General features: G+C 33.2%; 2 protein-coding genes and 1 long non-coding RNA gene across 6 annotated transcripts; 2 read left to right on the top strand and 1 right to left on the bottom strand.

Annotated features, from left to right (window-relative positions):
• The first annotated feature begins 4007 nt into the window (after positions 1 to 4007).
• On the top strand, positions 4008 to 6202 carry LOC124827356 (uncharacterized). 2 transcript variants are annotated; one of them, XM_047300378.2, is made up of 5 exons: positions 4014 to 4184; positions 4941 to 5055; positions 5318 to 5407; positions 5519 to 5617; positions 5716 to 6202. In XM_047300378.2, the coding sequence occupies exons 1-5, from the start codon at positions 4117 to 4119 to the stop codon at positions 5812 to 5814; spliced, it is 471 nt and encodes a 156-aa protein (XP_047156334.1). In that variant the 5' UTR covers positions 4014 to 4116; the 3' UTR covers positions 5815 to 6202. The 2 variants fall into 2 exon arrangements, with proteins under 2 accessions (XP_087951957.1, XP_047156334.1); XM_088095831.1 differs by having other exon boundaries at positions 4008 to 4184; positions 5519 to 6202.
• Positions 6203 to 8270: 2068 nt separating this feature from the next.
• On the top strand, positions 8271 to 14902 carry LOC148194448 (uncharacterized). Its single transcript, XR_015781608.1, has 3 exons — positions 8271 to 8348; positions 8461 to 8597; positions 14044 to 14902. It is a non-coding gene; the product is annotated as an uncharacterized LOC148194448 (long non-coding RNA).
• Positions 9294 to 17667, bottom strand: LOC124827357 (transcription factor EMB1444-like). Of its 3 annotated transcripts, XM_088096649.1 has the most exons (12): positions 16740 to 17663; positions 16030 to 16200; positions 15853 to 15937; positions 15653 to 15694; positions 14910 to 14969; positions 12407 to 12526; positions 11888 to 12248; positions 11067 to 11767; positions 10857 to 10964; positions 10338 to 10478; positions 10040 to 10177; positions 9294 to 9597 (listed from the first exon to the last, which is right to left on the bottom strand). In XM_088096649.1, exons 1-12 carry the CDS (start codon positions 16832 to 16834, stop codon positions 9511 to 9513), a joined length of 2109 nt encoding a protein of 702 aa, XP_087952775.1. In that variant the 5' UTR covers positions 16835 to 17663; the 3' UTR covers positions 9294 to 9510. The 3 variants fall into 3 exon arrangements, with proteins under 3 accessions (XP_087952775.1, XP_047156337.1, XP_087952776.1); XM_047300381.2 differs by having other exon boundaries at positions 11067 to 12248; positions 16740 to 17662; XM_088096650.1 differs by lacking the exon at positions 12407 to 12526 and having other exon boundaries at positions 11067 to 12248; positions 16740 to 17667.
• Positions 17668 to 19051: the final 1384 nt, after the last annotated feature.

The following is a 19051-nucleotide window of genomic DNA, read 5'->3' as shown; positions in this document are numbered from 1 at the left end:
AGAATTTTCTCTCTTCTTACAAGTGCAAGGTTATCATTCTATGAAGCTTGAGAGTATTTTCTTTCTTTTGTATTTCTTTTTCTTCTCAGATGATTTCACTCGTATTCGTGCGCCTATTCTCTGGATCTTCTATTCAAGGATCTTCATATTATAGTCTTCACGAGAAAATTTCACCTACATAGTGCTTGTTTGTTATCTTTATATTTTCTTAGGCTTTTCGTTGGTAGCAGCCGAAGGTTAAAGTCAATTTGTCATAGTAAACATGTTTTTTCAGTACTTTATTAAAAATAGGTTATATGAACTCTTCAACACAACTTTTGATGGTGAGGACATTTCGTGAATGTCTTTTTTGTCTTTAACGTCCACTTTTGATTTGTATATGATAGAGTAGGTGGATACTTGACATGGAAAACTTCAAAGAGTAGAGTAGATATGCATGCAAACAAATATGACTTTTTTCTTATTACTTTTATTGTTTTGAAACGTTGTGCAAGTAATGCTCTTTAGTGCGTATTCACAACAACTATGAGCTTTTCAAATTTTCTATCGTTCAAACAAGATTTGATCGTTTAAGCATTTCTGTGGAGATACCAAACAGTTCATAAGGGTTTCATCGTTGGATGAAAATTTCATTTGGTATAAGGTATTGTTTGGCCTATATAGGACACTTACTAACGATGCTTTGTTTAGTGATCTTAGTTTGGTTCAAAAGCGCATTTAGCATGATGTCATTCAACACATGTTTTTGGAGCAATGTTTATATCTTTTACCATCTTTATCAAAAACATCATTTTGCTCATTATTTTGCAAGATATAATGAAAACTCTTTTAAAATTGTTTAACAAAGTATAGCAAGAGCGCATTTAGCAAGTCTCTTTTATGACCTATTGACATGGTTACTGAAATCTCATTTGTTGGTTCATTTGTTGAGATGTCAACACATTTACTAAAGCTTTTCTTTTAGACATTCAGATTTCATAAAACTTTTTAACAAAACACCTATCTTTCAACAATATTATTTTCCACAAAGATAACACTTTGTCATATGCTCATTTTGTTTATTGTTGTTTATTAAACTTCAAAACATATGAGAACGTTACATGGTCCAATCTTATAGACGATCTTGTCTTAATAGTTTGAGTCTCAAAGAGATGTTTCTCTTAGTAAGACATTGTTTGTTACCCATATCGTCTATTAGACGATTGTTTAACGAAAATGCTTTCTTTCATTATATGTTTTTTTTCTATAAACAATATTTTGTTGAGTATTGTTTGATAAACTTCAAAACCTGAGTTGCTAGACCTTTTGATTTTGTCTCAACAAAAGTAAGATGACAACAAAATAATATTCACATCACGTGACAAAAAATTAAACAAAAATGACTTAATTGAAAAATATATATATAAAAAATGTAAGTACTTAATAAACAAATAAAAAATTAATAAAAACTCGACTGAAAATAACTATATATTCATAAGAGACTTAAAACATAATTACACATTCTTTTAATATTTTATTAAACTTTATTTTATTCACTCTCAATTTTGAATAGCTTAAAAATAATTCATTAATTATAAACTATTTTAAATGGATATAAATATAAATTTTGAAGTGTTAATTTAATCATTAGTTTATAATCAATTATTTGGAATAATGTTACTTCTAAAATTTAGTATTATTTAAAACATGGACATTATTAACTAAGATGGAGTATTATTCTTAACAAAAATAAATAATATTGATTGAAATATGGTCAATCTTAACTAAAATTAAGTATCATTTTGAATACGGAGTATCATCACTAGTGTAAAACATCTTTAACATCACATTTTAGACGTTTGACCTTCGAATATCCAACATAAAAAATGACCGGTGACATTTTTTGTAAATAAAACAACTATTTAGACGACGGCTATGGAGGGTCCGACGTCTAAATACTCATATACGTCGGCTCTCCCGAATAGACGCCAAAACTAAACGAAAAAGTTACAATTTTTTGTTATTCTATTTAGACGTCTGTTGTGGGGGGAACCGACTTCTAAAGCACTTTAGACGTATGTTATTGGGGGAATCGACGTCTAAATACACAACCCAAAAATTTAAAAAGTCACTTTTTGACTCCATTTAGACGTCTGATCCCGCCACTCTGACCTCTAAATCATTTTAGACGTCTGTTATTGGGGGAACCGACATCTAAAGCGCAACCCAAGAATTTAAAAAGTCACTTTTTGACTCCATTTAGACGTCTGATCCTGCCACTCCGACTTCTAAAGCACTTTAGACGTCTGTTATTGGGGGAACCGACGTCTAAATACACATCCCAAGAATTTAAAAAGTCACTTTTTGACTCCACTTGGACGTTTGATCCCGCCACTCCGACTTCTAAAGCACTTTAGACATATATTATTGGGGGAGCCGACGTCTAAATACACAACCCATAAATTTAAAAAGTCATTTTGTGACTCCATTTAGACGTCTGATCCTGCCACACCGACCTTTAAAGCACTTTAGACGTTTGTTATTAGGGGAACCGATGTCTAAATGTCAGCATTAAAACACCGCGAACGCGAGACAGCCTTTACGCACACTCATTGTTCATCATCTTCATCTCGTTTTCTCTCTACGGGTTATGCTTTTCGATTTCATCTTCTTACTTTTGCACCGTTTTAAATTAATTTTACTTCGATTACATCACTCTTGATGTATTATTTTTATTTTGAACCGATTAAAATGTGTTTTCGTTGGGTTTTGGTGTAGTTATTCTCGTGTCCTTGGGCGGCATTCTTCGGCGGCGATTTCTTGCGTTTTGCACTCCTCAAATTCCCTCCACTACGTTTTTAAAACCATCCAATAAAAAAAATGTACAATACATTCTCTTCAACTAAAATATAAAGTTGTAAACTCGAATCACCATGAGTTAGGAGCAACCTCAGAGACGTCTGACCTGTATGGATCAGACGTCTATATAGACGGACGTCTGACCTATATAGGTCTGACGTCTGACCTAAAGGGTCTGACGTCTCATTAACGTCACACATATAGACGTCGGACAAAGATCAGACGTTAAAAACCTAAAATAACTATTCTTATATATAAGGAGTAGTTGGATATTCTTACGTGCTAATATTTATTTCTTAATAAAATACAAGTTTTCCGAAAAGTTTAAATATTAATTAAATAAATTAAAAATATTAATTAGTACTTGGATTGGTTGAATTGGATCCCATGTTTCCACATCCAAGATTTTGATATATTTGACTGGTAGATCGCTCAGAAAGGGGTTCCATTATTCCATACCTACCAACTACCAAAATATTAAACTATCAAACTTTGTAACGTCATCACACTTCACCTGTGTAAAAAGTAAAAAACTCCCAAATCAATTATCTTTATTTTCTAAGAAAAAAAAACTTCTTTTAAATCCCCACAACAACTTTTAAATATCAAATGAAATTTCAAAAAATTGAATTAAAATATCTCTCTGAAATTTTATTCAATTACAGTAAAAAAAAAGTAAATTTTCTTGAATTAAAATATCCCTGAAATGTAAATTTCTAAATTTGGTTTTGAATTTTCTTGGATTTTGATATCTAATTTTTGAGTTTCTTGAATTTGAAAACACAATTTTAAAATTTCTCGAATTTCAAAATCTGAATTTTCTCAATTTTTTTAAATCTAATTATAAATTTTTCTGAATTTCAAAATCTGGTGTAAAATTTTTAAAATCTCAATTTCAAAATTCAGTTCTTAATTTTCTACTTGGTCTTTGAGATATAAGGTGAAAATGGAATGCACACGCAACCCTAAAAGGTGTCAAAGCCTAAAAACTCATAAGGGTAATTTTAGAAATATAAGAAAATTTGGGGGTGCATGAAGATAAATGTGGGGTGCAGAAAGAAGTTCCGATGTTCTTTTGCAGGACGCTAAACTTGGCCCAACAAGAGCGCACCAAAAGCCATACCCTGAGTGGACCATATTACCCTTATTCTCTTGCTTTTGATTTCAAATCTGTTCTTTTTCTTGCTTTTTCTGTCCGAGGAAAAGTAGAAGAGAAACACAGTACCCTAGATTTGCCCTTCTCTGCTTCGGAAGAAAGTGAAACAGAACAAAATTGCAATGGCTTTCGCTTCTTTCCTTGGCAGAGTTCTCTTCGCTTCCGTCTTTATACTCTCTGCTTACCAAGAGTTAGTACTCTTTTCACTTCTTTCATAAATTTTTCCTCTGTTGATTTGTACCATAAGATGTCGTTTCTGTCATTTTAATTCAAGAATGAAGTAGTAAATGTTTGTGGATTTTTTGTATGTTTTGTTCATAGATTCAGTTATTTACATTCTGCAGTAGTTGGATCCGTAATGCTTAAGGTTTGGAACCGTTTCTCTGAGTAAAGTAGCCTCGTAGATCTGCGTTTACTTTTTGTCTTTTGTTCTATTTAGATTTCGAAAGCGTTACTTACTTAGATTTCCTGTTTTGACTTTGATGGACCGTGTTAATAAGTTTATACTAAGATTTGGTAGAAGTGCGAGAAACTCGATCCTATTTTTGCATTTGAATATTGTTAATTGTGAAATTATCCATAAGTTCTTGTCTAGTCTGCATATTTGCATTTTCGGATTAATTTTTATGGTAAAATATGGTATAGTTGTCGTTATGTTTGAAAATTACTATGTTTTTCTCTGTTTATGTGCAATTCTGGGTTGACTTTATCGCGTTTTTATTCTTCCTGAATTGGGTTACTTTGAATTATTGAGTATGACTTCATTATTGGATAATTGTGCTTGACTTGGAAATTATTCATTGTGATTTTGGTGGGGATGGCGGAGTTGGTTGCTAGTACTATATTATTCATGACCGTTCTTTTTGATAAAAGTATATGTGGTTCATCCCCTCTTTTTTGTTGCTGAAGTGAAGTTTCTTTTTTACTCGGTCGTTCTTTAATATAGATTTAATGAGTTTGGAGTTGATGGTGGGCCTGCAGCGAAAGCACTCAGACCAAAGTTTGATGCATTTACACATCGCGTGCATTCTCAAGTTGGCTTTCAACTCCCACAGATTGATGTTAGTTTCTCTTCTTTCTCTATCATGTGTATCTTTTCTGGAAAATTATGTCTGAGCATCATGTCTTCATTTCAAAGTAATTGGAGATTAATTAAATACTATAATAAATATCTATTTAATACTATCTCATAGAACTTGCAATTTATGTTGAACGAGGATTGTACCTTTATCCTTCAGGCTCATATTGTACTTTATATCTCGAATGTATATTATATTATCTTGTATGGTAGAATTTCTCTGATATGATTGATGTCCTGAGCAGACGCAAATTTTAATTGCTGGGGCTATTGCTCTCAAGGGCCTTGGAGGAGTTCTTTTCATATTTGGCAGCTCTTTCGGAGCTCTCCTTCTGGTTTGTATTCAAATTTTCCCTAATAAATTGAATTTCATATTCTTCTGACATGCTTCTCTTTTTTTTTTCCTAGTTTTGACTATTTATTTAATTTATTTATTTTGGCTGTAGCTCCTGCATCAGCTTATTGCTACTCCTATCCACTATGATTTTTACAATTATGAGAGCGAGGACAAAGAATTTACTCAACTTTTCATCAAATTTACACAGGTCAGAGACGTGACTTTTTTAAAAAACTTTATTTTCAATACAATATTCCCAGATGTATTTTTACATTTGTTCTCTAAATATAATATAATTCCTTGTAGAATATGGCTCTCTTTGGGGCTCTGTTGTTTTTCATCGGCATGAAGAACTCCATCCCTAAAAGGCAACACAAGAAGGCACCGAAAACAAAAACCTATTAGTACCAGCAGCATTGGAGGACCCCGTTTCAAGGAGGGGATGCTGTTGGCTCTTAATCATATCCTCACAAATGTACCAGGATTTGGGTACTTCTCTGGTTCAGAATCAGTCTTCCTCTCCCTTTGAGTTTTGTAGTTTTGGCTTCACTTGGATTAAATTATTGGCTATTATTTTGTATGATCTTGTTATCACGGCTTTAGGAACTATCTTCCAGTTAGACTTGTCTGTTAAAAATGAAAACAAAAGGATGAGAAACCTTGGCTCTTGAACTTCAGAATGCCAATTTCATTCTGTTCTATCTTTCTTGATGTAAGGTCTTCAAAGCCTGGCATTGGAAGTTATGTAACTTAACTGGAGTTATCCACTTCAGCCATGAATTTGTGTGCCCCATCTGATTCTTGTGCTCATTTTATTTTTACCTACCTGTTATTTTTCACTTCCAAAACAAACTTTAAATGTGTTGGAATCTAACTAAGCTAGAAGTTAATTTCGATTAAATTGAGAAAGTTAAAATGTGTTTGAACTAATTTAAATTTTTGGGAGGATGTTTGATTTATTTTATTTTTTAATCATTCTCTTTTATTTTCTTATGAATATCTATTAATATTTGTGTTAATTTTAATGATGCATGTTTTTGTTTAGTTGTGTTTTGTTTTTTCTATCTTAGTTCTTAATTGTAAAAATTTTAAATTAAATTTAGTCCTTTCGTTTTTAAATATGTTCATAATAAAAAAATTATAATTATTCTTTTTTATCTTTTTTATGTAAAACGCTTATTTTCTTGTTTCTTGTGAAGTAAATTTATTAAATTATTTTTTTATAAAGATAAAGATTAATTTTAACATATTATTTTAAATTTAATTAGTATTTACGTTATGAAACATTTAAGTATTTTTAATCTGATTTTTGTAACTTAGCTATAGTAGTTAAGGTTTTCACTTAATTACAGTAATTAAAAGTAGAGGAATTAATTCCAGAAAAAAAAAAATCTAGAGATTAAAATTGTATAATAAACATCCTATTAAATATTTTGCTCCTCAATTATTTTTAGAGTACTTAAAAGTGAATTGAAGTAAAATTTAAAGGACTTAATTTCAGGAAAAAAAATAATCCAGAGATAAAAATTGTATATTAAATAATGGAATTAAATATCCTAATAAATCTTTTTGGTTTTTTAGTTTTAAAAGTGTTTATAAATGAATAGGTTAAGTTCAGCTAGCTTCAATAGGTTTTATAGTTAGTTGGCTTCAATGCATTTTATAAATATAATCAAAGATTACACATGGTTGAAATTATTCTTTTCACGGTTTTTAAATGATAACTTCTTTAACTGTATTAGATATGTCAATTCATGATTCACATGTTTTATATGGATTTCTGATCACCCTTGTTAAAAGAAACGTTTTATTATCCAATTTAAATTAGTTTTCAAATTCTTCATATGCGATTATGAAATAATTACCATTCGATTTTGATTATAGTGTTAATCTGATATTACATTCATCTAATCTAATTTGATATTTTATGGCTTGAATCAGATTGAATAATTTGATATTACATTTGTATTTTTCTTTAAACTGCAAAAGAAGGAGAAATTGTAACATCTTATAAATTCTTACAAATATAAACACTGTTTAAAATATTCAACCTATATTACTACACACAACATACTATTTCAATATAATATAATATAATATAATATAATATAAAAAATATATAGAGATAAATAGATAGATATTCAAAATTAACTCCACATATTTATATAACGGGTCATGGCCCCAATTGTAGGAAATTATTACTATTTTTGTGTTTTATTTTGTACTCTTCATCTATAAATCCTACCAACCATCAACCGATCTTTTATGGGGCAAGAGATGCCATAGCCTCCCCAAAAATTTTTGAAATTTTTGAAATTTATAGATTTGAAATTTTCAAAGTTTTTTAAAAAATTTAAATTATATATAATATATATTGCCAATTGATGGAAATTGAATTAAGTATTTGTTTATTTTTTTATAAAGCATAATGTTAATAAATAATAAAACAAAATCAAATATAATAAAAGATAAATATTTATTAAGGTTTTTTTTTTCATTGTCTTTTGAGTTTCTCACATATTGTTCTCATCTCACACTCACAGATGGTTTTTTTGTGTTTCTGAAAAAAAAAATGATGTTAGACACAAACTCATTATTTTTGCTGCTCTCATTCCTAGGCTGTTCTATTCCATTCTTGAAGAAAAAATTGTAACTCTATCTTGTCTCACTTGATAGTGAAATATTAGTTTAATAGTTATTTTATCTCATGAACCTCTGTATATTAATTTTGTATGAATATAGAAGAAGTAATATATTATGTTTTTTTCAGTTTAATGGAATCAATGTAGTAGATTTTGATAAGCTTAAACCTTTTACCGGTTTGCCTAAGGTATTTTTCTTTCATTCTCCCTAACTGATGTGTACTTATGGAAATTCTCATTCTTCTGCTAAGATTAGTTGACAATTAACCCCATGCTGTGAGTTAGGAGTCCTTTCAGGTTCTGGTTAACCATTAAACTTATCTGTATTTTGTGCTTTGAATCTGCAAATTATATTGCATGGTTACTCATTTGGTGCTTTTTAATAACCTAACCTAATCATACACTGCAGGAGGGCGATGTAATTGCTTATCGATTGATCGAGTTATCAGCATCTTTCACTCCTGAACGTTCCTCCTTTAGGTAGCACTGATGAAAAACTTAAGGGTGATCCGACTAGCGTGGTTAGTTTCCAGCCAGAAAGGTAAGGTAAGGTCTTATCCCTGTTAATGGTAATGTACACTTACCATTCTTAAAAACATTAAAACATTTTGATGCGCTAAACATGTGGATTTGCTTACAGAAAATGGGCAAGTGATGTTTGGAAAGAAATTAGCAAGGAATTAGAAGAAAAATAGGCTAAACAATAGCTATTAAAAGGACAGTAACTGGTACAAAGCTAGCCTTTAATCTTAGAAACATTGGCCCCACCATTCCTCTTTTATTCTTGGATGTTCTTCCACATGAGTCTTTTTCCTTCGACACATACCTCAACACCTTATCTTGACGGCTAAGGACAATAACACTGAGTATTCTCCAACAGTGTTTTCATACAAGATAGAACAATAGAAATTGCAAGAGCTCTTGAATGAAATAGATTCAAAAGAAAAAACCATAAAGGAGACCACAAATGGACAAAATCTTTGTACAGCGCAACTGCACAGGTACATACTTCATAGGAAAAAAAAAAGAAACAAGATGAAAAGCAAAGACTTGAAGAGAAAAAATAAAAGAGAACAAAAGAAAAATAAGATGAAAACCTGGATACTGATAATGCTAGCAGTTGCAGAGAAGCAATGAGGGCTTGGATGTAGCATCTTAAGCATTGTAATTGGAAGAATAGTTGCATTGGAGTAATTTCACTCACCGTAGACTTTTCATCTTCAAAATTTTCCACAGAAAACAGGAGTAACATTTTATATATTTTCTGATTTTGGATTAATTTAGAAAAAAAAATGAGATTCTTTTTCTAAAATTCAACCAAACATGTTTACATTCATGTTTTCTACTTTTATTGAAAAAGAAAACATAAACAGGCCCTAATATTTGGAGTATAATTTCAAAGATTGAGTTACAACAGTCAATGAAGTAGCTTTGTAAGTTTCCAAGAATCAGATGGATTTTATGAATACATAGTGCTCTTGGATTGCAGTAATTGAACAAGCGGCCACAAGATATCCAATCTGTGTAAATTTCTGTTGTTTTGGCCCTGTGACAGACAATTCACTTTGCATCAATCACTCGGTAGTTTAACATAATGATAAAAAAAATTGTACTCAACAACTATTTACAATTCAGCACAACACTCTTTTGCTTCAGAAACATGCATGGTCTATTCATATTTTTATCAACTGAAGTATAAAGCTATCACTTAACATACAAAAACTTCCAAGTTACAACAACTTTAATTACCATAATTCTTACATAAAGATTATTATAAATTAAGTGACTTCATATGTATGGTCGTTGCATGTCAGTATCTACGCAGGAAATAATCACTAAGTTTTCATGCATGACTCATCACGATGTGCAATAGTTATTACAACATTTTAAATAGGAATAGAACATGCATGCTACTTCTTCAGTTCAGTCCTAGATAGTGTAAAATTAATGTACTGAATTTCTTTAATTGAATTAGAAATAAAACTTACTTCTGACCCTGCCTCAACCACAAAACATATACATGTCTTCTCGCCATGAGCTTCTGTTGCCCCATTCAATATTGTCAGACCCATGCTTCTGATGGCTTCTGCTATCTCAAGAAAATGGCTACACTCCTCACACAACATCTGCAGCATAAGTCATAGTTAGAATACAAGTCATAATTAGAATAAAAGGGCATGGAGTACAATCTTAGAAGGGCTTCTATCCTCCATTTCTCAAAAGGAGATTTTTTCTTGTTTATTCTAGAAAATATATTAAGGTTATAATTTTCAACTCCTAACACACCTCAACAAGCATCTGGCCATTCTTATTAAGATTCTCCACTAATATTGAACGAACTTTCAGATGGCCTCCGACTTCCATTGCCCAACTTGAACCTTGTTGATGACTTGATGATCCGTTAATATCTTTTTCCATGTGCTGCAACTGTGCAATTGCAATAGCGTAAAATAATATTGATAGTATAATAAAATTGAAATCACACATTCATAAATTGTTCAAATGAAGCAAACCAAACTTTTGGAATGGGTCATTCAACAATCAACACTACAAAAACTTGCTCTCTTTACTAGCAATTGAACAAATGCATAAAATTTTAGGGTCCTGCTAAATGTTCTGAAGGGAAAATGCTGAGAATTAATGTCATCATTTTTAGTAAAATTTGTCATTTAAATAATGCCGAGTAAGAAACAAGTGTATTTATAGGAATTAAATATCAATACACATTAACAATTTGACTAGGTATATCAGTGAACTATTTGACTAAGTATAATCAGTGACTTCTAAAACTCTATCAAACTGTACCTTAGTCTTTGTGTCCGTAAATTTATTTAGCTTGTCAGCATGCTTGGTTACATTCTTGAGAAAGAGCATGTGTTTTATGGTGCACTCCAGAAGCGAATCAATACTGCACTGTTGACATGACAATATGAAATATTTAGCTATGTAAATTGAAAAAACCAACAAAAATCAAAACTTATTGCGACAGGATTAGAAAATGGATGTGAAGGATACCTTTGCTCCATTTGGTACCAGTTCCCTCAACTCCTTAATACGATCTTGGATAAGTTGTCTGTCCCTTGGTCTAGGCCTACAACTTTCACCAGGCCTAGCCCTCTTCTTGCTGTTCTTAGTTGGTTCAGAAGACCTCTCAAATTGTTCACTACATGAACTAGGGCATGTAGAAGAAAAACCCTTTGGAGACATTATACCACATATCCCAGATGAACCCAAATTATAGTGTTTTTCCTCTATACCAATGTGAGGCTGATCTATTGAACAGCTTTCAGAATTAATGGTGTGGACAGTGTGGATTGAACCCTCAGGATTACTTCCTGAGGCTATTGCAGCCTGCATTGTTGTAGAAAATGACAACTCGCTATTGACATTATTATTACTATGGCAGATGTTAGCCACCATAGCCTCTAAGAGATGCTCTGGTTGAGATTCAGAAGTCAATTGGCTACAGCTTAGCTCATCTGACATCTCAGCGGCTTTAACATCTTGATATGCCTTTACTGCCCAATCAAAATATTTGCTCCCTCTTAGAAAACTTGGCCCAAGTGCTTCATGTAACTCATAGCCAGCAGGAAACTTCAAAGTGTATGCGGTATCCTTGGAACAAGGTTCAGTCTGAAACTTTGACTTCCCAGTATCTTGGCGGGAGTATGCATCTGAAGGTCTGGTCCAGTTCAACACTCCTCTTTGGTTGATATCTACATAATGAAACTTGTCACTCTCACAGACAGCTGTATCAAGAAATTCTGAGGAGAAGGATACAGAATCAAATCCAACAATTTTGGATGGACATACTAAATCATTGACACCATTATTACCCGTAACCAAATTATGTAAAAAAGATGACAATTTTTTTCCTGATTCCACACTTGTATCATCACAGCCACTACTGTTCCATTCAAAATTTCTCTCATTTATAGGTCTCATCCCTAAAAATTTATGCTGATCCACATTCATCATATTAGACATTGACTGAAGCAAAATGAAATTTCCATCACTGTATAATTCTGGCCCTTCATGCTTGGCCACATCAACAGTCATCTTCTGATTCACAGCATGAGGTGAATAATTGTTCCCAGGACCTTGAAAGGGCATTAAATTATCCAGTGATTCATGCTTCATGGTTTTCTCTGTATTGTGCAAGTGAGCAGGCACACTTTCTGAAGCTTTTGAATCCAACTGAAAGAGAAAAATGAAATAAATCTTATGATTATGCTCAATGCATAGTGTGTAAAAGATGTACATGTCAATGGTCACACAACCTGTACCCTACTCACAAAAGCACATTCCTGCAGACAGATGATGACACATACACAGAAAGAATGGAGAAAAATTACCACAGACGAAGAATTCTTCAGACTCTTTTGTACTTGATTAGGATCATGGTGGAGTGTGTAATCTTGATTAGACAAAAAGAGACTTCGGATACAGGTTATAACCCCCATATCTTCAGCAACCTGATATCAGGGATGACAGGAAAAGGGAAGATTATTAAATATTTCAATGATAAATGGACTTCTGCATAAATATACATCCACAAGTATTCTAAATCTATCAATCATATCCAGTGTTATCAAATGAGTTAACTAGTTAACTCGGTCGAGTTTACGAGTCCACACAGTGTTTCCAAGTTAACTAGGAAGCAAACTCGGATTTGATATAGGATCGGTAGACTCGATGGTGGAATTGGTAAGCTTGCCTAAAAGTGCAAGCCTCCTTCTAGCGAGTTTGTGAAGAAATTTTGAAAATGTAAAACGAAGTCATTTTTAGGGATCACCAGATTAGGTTTTTTGATTTAGGTTTAGTGACAAAGCTCATCTTCTTCGTTCCTCTCTTGCAATTCAATCAGATTTTGCTTTCGTTCTTGGGATTCATCTTTGTTCTTGTGCTCTCGCTCGTGGTTTCACTTGCACCCTCGCTCGTGCCTTCGTTCTTGCGCTATCATTCTCGCCTTCAATCTCTTTTTTGTTCTTGCACCGAAGTTCTCCGCCTTCGATCTCGCGCCTTGTGTAAGTTCATCTCTGTCTACACAATGTTTTAAGTTCATGTGCATTGTGTTAAGTTCCCGTGCCTCCACCTCCCAGACATTGTTCCCTTCCCATGTGCTAGTTTTGGAAGAATGTCTCTACATGCTTGAAAGTTGTTGCCCCTCTTATGGTGGTCTTGAGATTAGTGGACTCAGACGTAAAACCCGCAATGGATTTCATTTATGAAGAAATGGATTGTGCAAAAGAGAAGATTAGTCTAACTTTAACAATATCAAGGAAGAGATAAAATTTCAAACTTTTACTCATTCAAAGTTTAATTACTTATGTGTGAAATTATTTCTAATTTAGCACAATTGGTTTGGTAATTATATGTAGTTATGAAGAGATTTGGAGAATAACTAATGCTCGATGGGATAATCAACTTCATAGGCCTTTGCATACAGCTGCTTATTTTTTGAACCCCATTTCCACTATGAACCTAACTTTAGATGTGATGATGGTGGAGAGGTGAAAGAAGGATTATATATGTGCATGAGAAGATTGGTACCGAATATGGCAGAAAGAAGAAAAATTAATTTGTAAATTGTTGAATTTCATTTTGCTAGAGAACTTTTCGAAATGGAAGATGCAAAGAAATGTAGGAAAGAATTAAATCCTGGGGAATGGTGGGAGATGTTTGGGGATGGAACTCCAAAGTTGAAGAGATTTGCTATTCGAATTCTAAGCTTGACGTGTAGTTCTTTGGGACGTAAGTGTAATTGGAGCTCATTTAAAATGGTAATTTAAATTATTTTTAATTTATAATTTTCTTTATTATGTTTAGATCTTTACTAAAAATTTGATATTTCATTTTAGGTTTATACAAAGAGAAGGAATTGTTTGCATCCAAAAAGGATGAATGATTTAGTTTGTGATGTATAACTTGAAGTTGAAAAGTAAACAAATTCGAAAAATTGATGCTTTTCCATTTAATGATATTGAATCAGATGATCAATGGATAACTGAAGAGGCAGATGGTGTTGTTGACATTGAGCAAGCGGAAGGTGAAAATGATAGTAAAAATGTTCACTTTGATAGAGCAACAACAGATCTTGCTCTAGATGCTCTTGATCTTGATAACATAACATTTAGGGACAATGAGAATGCACAACATTCATCAAGAGAAGAGTTGGATGAAGATAATGACGGAGATGATGATGTCATTATTAGAAGATTAGAGGATCAGACATAGACACTTTGACATTTCAATTTATGTTTTACAATATTTCTATGAACAATATTTTTATGAACTTATTTATTTGAATTTATATAATTTTGTGGACTTACTTGAATTAGGATGCTATCCATATAATTTTCTTTTCTTGTAAAGTAAATTCTTATGAGTATAAGAGTTTATGAGTCGAGTTTACTAGATTCTCACAAGTTTTTGTAAACTTGACGTAAACTCGAGTTTATGTAAACTTGAAGTAAACTCGAGTTTACGACCTTGACCATATCCATCGAAATCTAAATTAGAACATTAAGCACAAGGCCTACAAATTTATTGAACTGCTTATCAATAAGTTAGAACAGATCATAGACACTATATAATCAATGTCCCAATAACCACTCAAGCAGTTACCAAAATTAGATGGAGAAGAAATAAGAGGCAAATCATACTATTTGAATAGTTATATTATGATGGAAAATTACCAAAAAGGGCAAACAAACTTTAAAAAACTGAAAATAAAATGTACGAAAAAGAATAGTATATGATAACATAAGTGTTACTGAACTACAGCAGAAACTCCATTCATCAACAGCGTGGGATTTAAGCACAAAAATAAAAGAAAGAAGAATATAGTCATCTTACTTTATTCATGGAACCAAGTTGAACAACTCCAATGGGGACTACGGCTATAACAACAATGGTCTACAATACAAAACAAAGGTTTGTCAGTAAAAAATCATATTGCAGAAAAAGTCATTCTCCAAAAGCGAACCACAGGTTTGCTAACAGAGTACACTAGAAGTCCAGATTCCAGAAACTTAATTTTTCCTCACTTCATTACTATGCAACTACAGCAATCCATCTATCCTAACACAAAAATCTAGCTCCATCTCCTTTATTTAAAAAAATATAACTTCAACAAATGAAGAGTCCCGTTTAGGATCAAGTGAAGAACTTTTAGGTTATAAATTCATTGGCCCAGTGCAATACATGTGATTAATCAACATTTGATATAATTCTGAAATATGAATCACCAAAGCAGACTTCAATGCTCAATAAGGTAAAATGATAACGTGCAGATGTCATTTGTTGATCTGAATCTACTAACTTTTGCAAATGAAGCACTCTAAATAAAAATGTACAGATGGATATGGTTGCGGCAAGTGAAATAGGAGCCAGGGTCCTTCTATGGCTAGACAATTTGTTATATCATCAAGTCCATTATCTTAGTAACTACAGTTTTCCAAATTTATTGTTCAAACTAAATTATGCATTGACCATCATCCTTAGAAACGATTGGCAATTCCAATTTCTGGGTAAGTATAGAAATTTCTCGATAGCTATTTTCATTGAGATTGATTTCTTCACCGTGAGGATTATCTTACCCTAATTCCAGCAGAAAATTGAGATTGCCATCCATCAGCAATCTGAAAACAAACCAAAGAAGAGGAATGGAGAATGATTGGACGATTAGTTATGTACTCTAAGCATCTTTGGTGTCAAGTTTCAATTATAGAATTTCAAATGTTCATGGCTAAGAGAACACTAGTGGCTAGTGACAACATTTAAGAAGAAGATTCCTCACCTCTAAAGATGGGCCAGAGCTTGTAACTTGATTGTCTTCATATATCCACCGATGTTTTCCTGTAACAGCTACCTGTCCAACAATTCTGTAAAAAACAAGAAATCAAACTAGGAGCTGGAGCTACATAAGAATTACTTTAATCTTAAGTATCCAACATATTCATTAGTTAAGTCATACCCTTCCCCTAACGAATATACATGATATGACATCTTTGCCACAGCTAACTCTAGAGGATCATGCGAAAAATCTGCACTGTCAATCTGCTCCCATGTATTCTGGCAGCTCTTATTTCCAGAAGAGTCACAAATATTGGGATTGTCATAGTAAGCATCCTCCCATGTCAGGATCCTGAAAGCAAACATCACACCCAGAAAATAATTTAAAGAAACACGTTGAGTTTGAATATTTAGCCTAAAGTACACGCAAGACCAACAATAGATGATTACACACTACACAATATTATAATAAAAACAATAAATGCAAATCCAGTTCAAATGCAGACACACTACATCAACATTAACACATACTTCTGAATAGACAGAATGGTAGCAAACTATGAAATGAGGTGCTTTCAAGACACACTAGTGTTCGACTTATCGTCAATCCAAAAGACCAAAACAGAGGATATCCAAGAGTAAACCCCTCCCGTTTGTCTCCTTCCAAAAATATTATGCAAACATGGATTCTGCATACTCAAGCCATGCCCTTTAGTTTAAAATCCAAAAGTAGATCATTCCAGCAAGTATAATACATATGCTCATACAAGAACAACCAAACTAGAATGAAGAAGAGATTAGGCAGGGACGAACATTTTCATACTAAAAAGAAGAAGTGACTAAATAAAACTAAAAAATAAGGCCAAGTTAAACTGAGAATATAAACCATACATCCGAGCCCGGTGTTTGAGCTTCCAAAAGATGGCATACTTCCAATCAGTACCCAAACAGAAGCTTCTGAGCAGTCGGTGCAAGTTGCTACCCATTTTCTCCTCCTTCTAAAAATCAAAACTTTTTGACACCCGAAAGAGGGGTTGTTAATCACACCTCCAAAAAACAAAAACCACCACCACAAATCCAAAACCAAGAACAAATAACAACAAAACCTCTCCAAATCCCACTACACCACCCTAGCCTTAGCTTCCTCTATAAGACCCTCTTCCAGCCTGTTTCCTCCGCAGCCTTGCTCGCCGTTTTAATGGCGGTCCAACCGTCCCGGATAGCAGCCGATCCCTAACCATTACTACTCACTCCACAAAGCTTCTAACTTTGCTGCTTTAGAAGCTTCTAGAAGGACTCACACTGTCATTTGTTGCCACAAGAGATTCAACCAAACCCAACACACACACACCAGCATTGCAAGCTTCCATGGCTGAATGCAGATTCCAAAGAGGTGAATGAAGAATCAAATTTAGCTTATATCTGAAGACATGGATGAAGCCAAAAAATAAAAGAGGAAGCCGTGAACTGAAGCCAGAAAGATGTCAACTTAGAAAAGAAGGTTGTGGCGAGGATGGAAAAGAAACTATAAAGTTCAAGGCTTTATGGAAACTCAAATCATGAACTTGTACACTTTGAGCTTCAATCTTGGAAACAAGAACGCTGATTGTTTTCCTTCCTTTCTCTAGAGAGATAAACGGTTTCCTCGTAGCTAGAAATGCAGGAATGGAAGTGGTGGAAGAGAGTGTTTTATATTGGAGTTAACATGCGCACTTTGTTTCTTTCTAGCTTATCAGTGGGGGGAAGTGAGCACGCGGTGCATTTTAGCAAAGGGCAGAGGTATAATGGGCAACACATGCTTAACAAGCAACACTACTGCTAATGAAAGGGTTACATTAGAGGCTATAAAACCTTGAGGAGTAAAACTGTAACCATGAGGCAAAAGGTGAAGGAAAGAGAGAAAATAATGAAGAGGTGGAACAACCCAATTGGGTTATGAGTACGGTTATGGTGTCAATTGATGTGGCCAACAACATCATAACAAATTGAGGAAATGCATCCTTATCTTTTTCCATCAAATTTTTCAATCCATTTTTTTGAAACCCTCGTGAAGTTACTCCCTCTTGAGCCTTAACGTCCTTTTCAACAATGATCTTATAGCAGCAATGATCTTATTGGCCAAAAGTTGACACATTTTTCATCACTTGTTTTTTCATCACTTGTTGTAACCTTTTCCCACTTTATGCCTCATTATAATTTATATTCCTTAAGGATTCCAGGTCTCAATAATTCATTTTTATCCCTTGAGGGGTTCTCTTTGGGCCTACCCACATTCCATTTGTAGCGCTAGCAGCCATGCCTTGTGATCATGTCATGCACAGGTTTAACCGGGCAACCTCAATTTGATCCTGGTTCAAATGGGATAAGTCAAGCATGTTTGTGATTTCATTCAACAGGTTTTATTATAACATGTTTTTTCTCCTACCACCACCTTAAAATATGTACGTTTCCTTGCCCCGCACCAACTCAACATCCTTTCTGGAATCCCATTATTTGTTTTAACACTGCTTATTCAAGAGGGATTATAGCCATTGATCTTCAATCATTACATTTTTTTTTATCACGTTGTTGATATATTAGCTCATTTTTTTTGTTAAGAGGGTAGTACTCATACCAGTAACTGTAGAATTTAACGTACAACACAAAGTACAAAATGAATTGTACTTAGGGGTCTTTCTTCACCATTCTTTCCTTCTCCTACAACCTGAATCACAGATGAAAGATAATTGATGTATTTGTTCCATTAAAGCTTAAAATTACCAAATCTATTATACGAAGTAAACAACATGATGTTTCGGTTCAATATGTAGTCTTGGACATACTGTATAATTTTGTTCAATATTCGGTTTGAACCAGAAGATACATGTACAAGTTTGTGGGGAAAAAAACTATCATATGATGTTGATTTTGGTAAGGTAAAGATTCATTTTGTCGGGAGTAGTTAACACCTGGTTTCCGAGCAGTATTAAGGCACAATCACGCAACCTTGTATTTTGTTGCTTAAACATCTCACTGGACCCTTGTTTTCCTCAATTATCTATCACCATTCATGATAATGGCCCAGCATCTATCATCCCAAATTTGACTGCGAGAGACTTTTGCCGGTAATCAAATGGGTGTCTAGGTATTGCTTGAAAATCTTATCTTGGTCAAAACCCACAAACAAAATAATTATACCAGTCTATAAAATATACAAACAAAGA

The sequence above is a fragment of the Vigna umbellata genome, chromosome 8 (assembly GCF_029865625.1).
Source record: "Vigna umbellata cultivar VRB3 chromosome 8, Vumbellata_1.0, whole genome shotgun sequence".
Classification (NCBI taxonomy): Eukaryota; Viridiplantae; Streptophyta; class Magnoliopsida; order Fabales; family Fabaceae; genus Vigna; species Vigna umbellata.
Note: the sequence above shows the minus strand (reverse complement) of the source record. Positions and strands in the feature narration are given on the sequence as shown.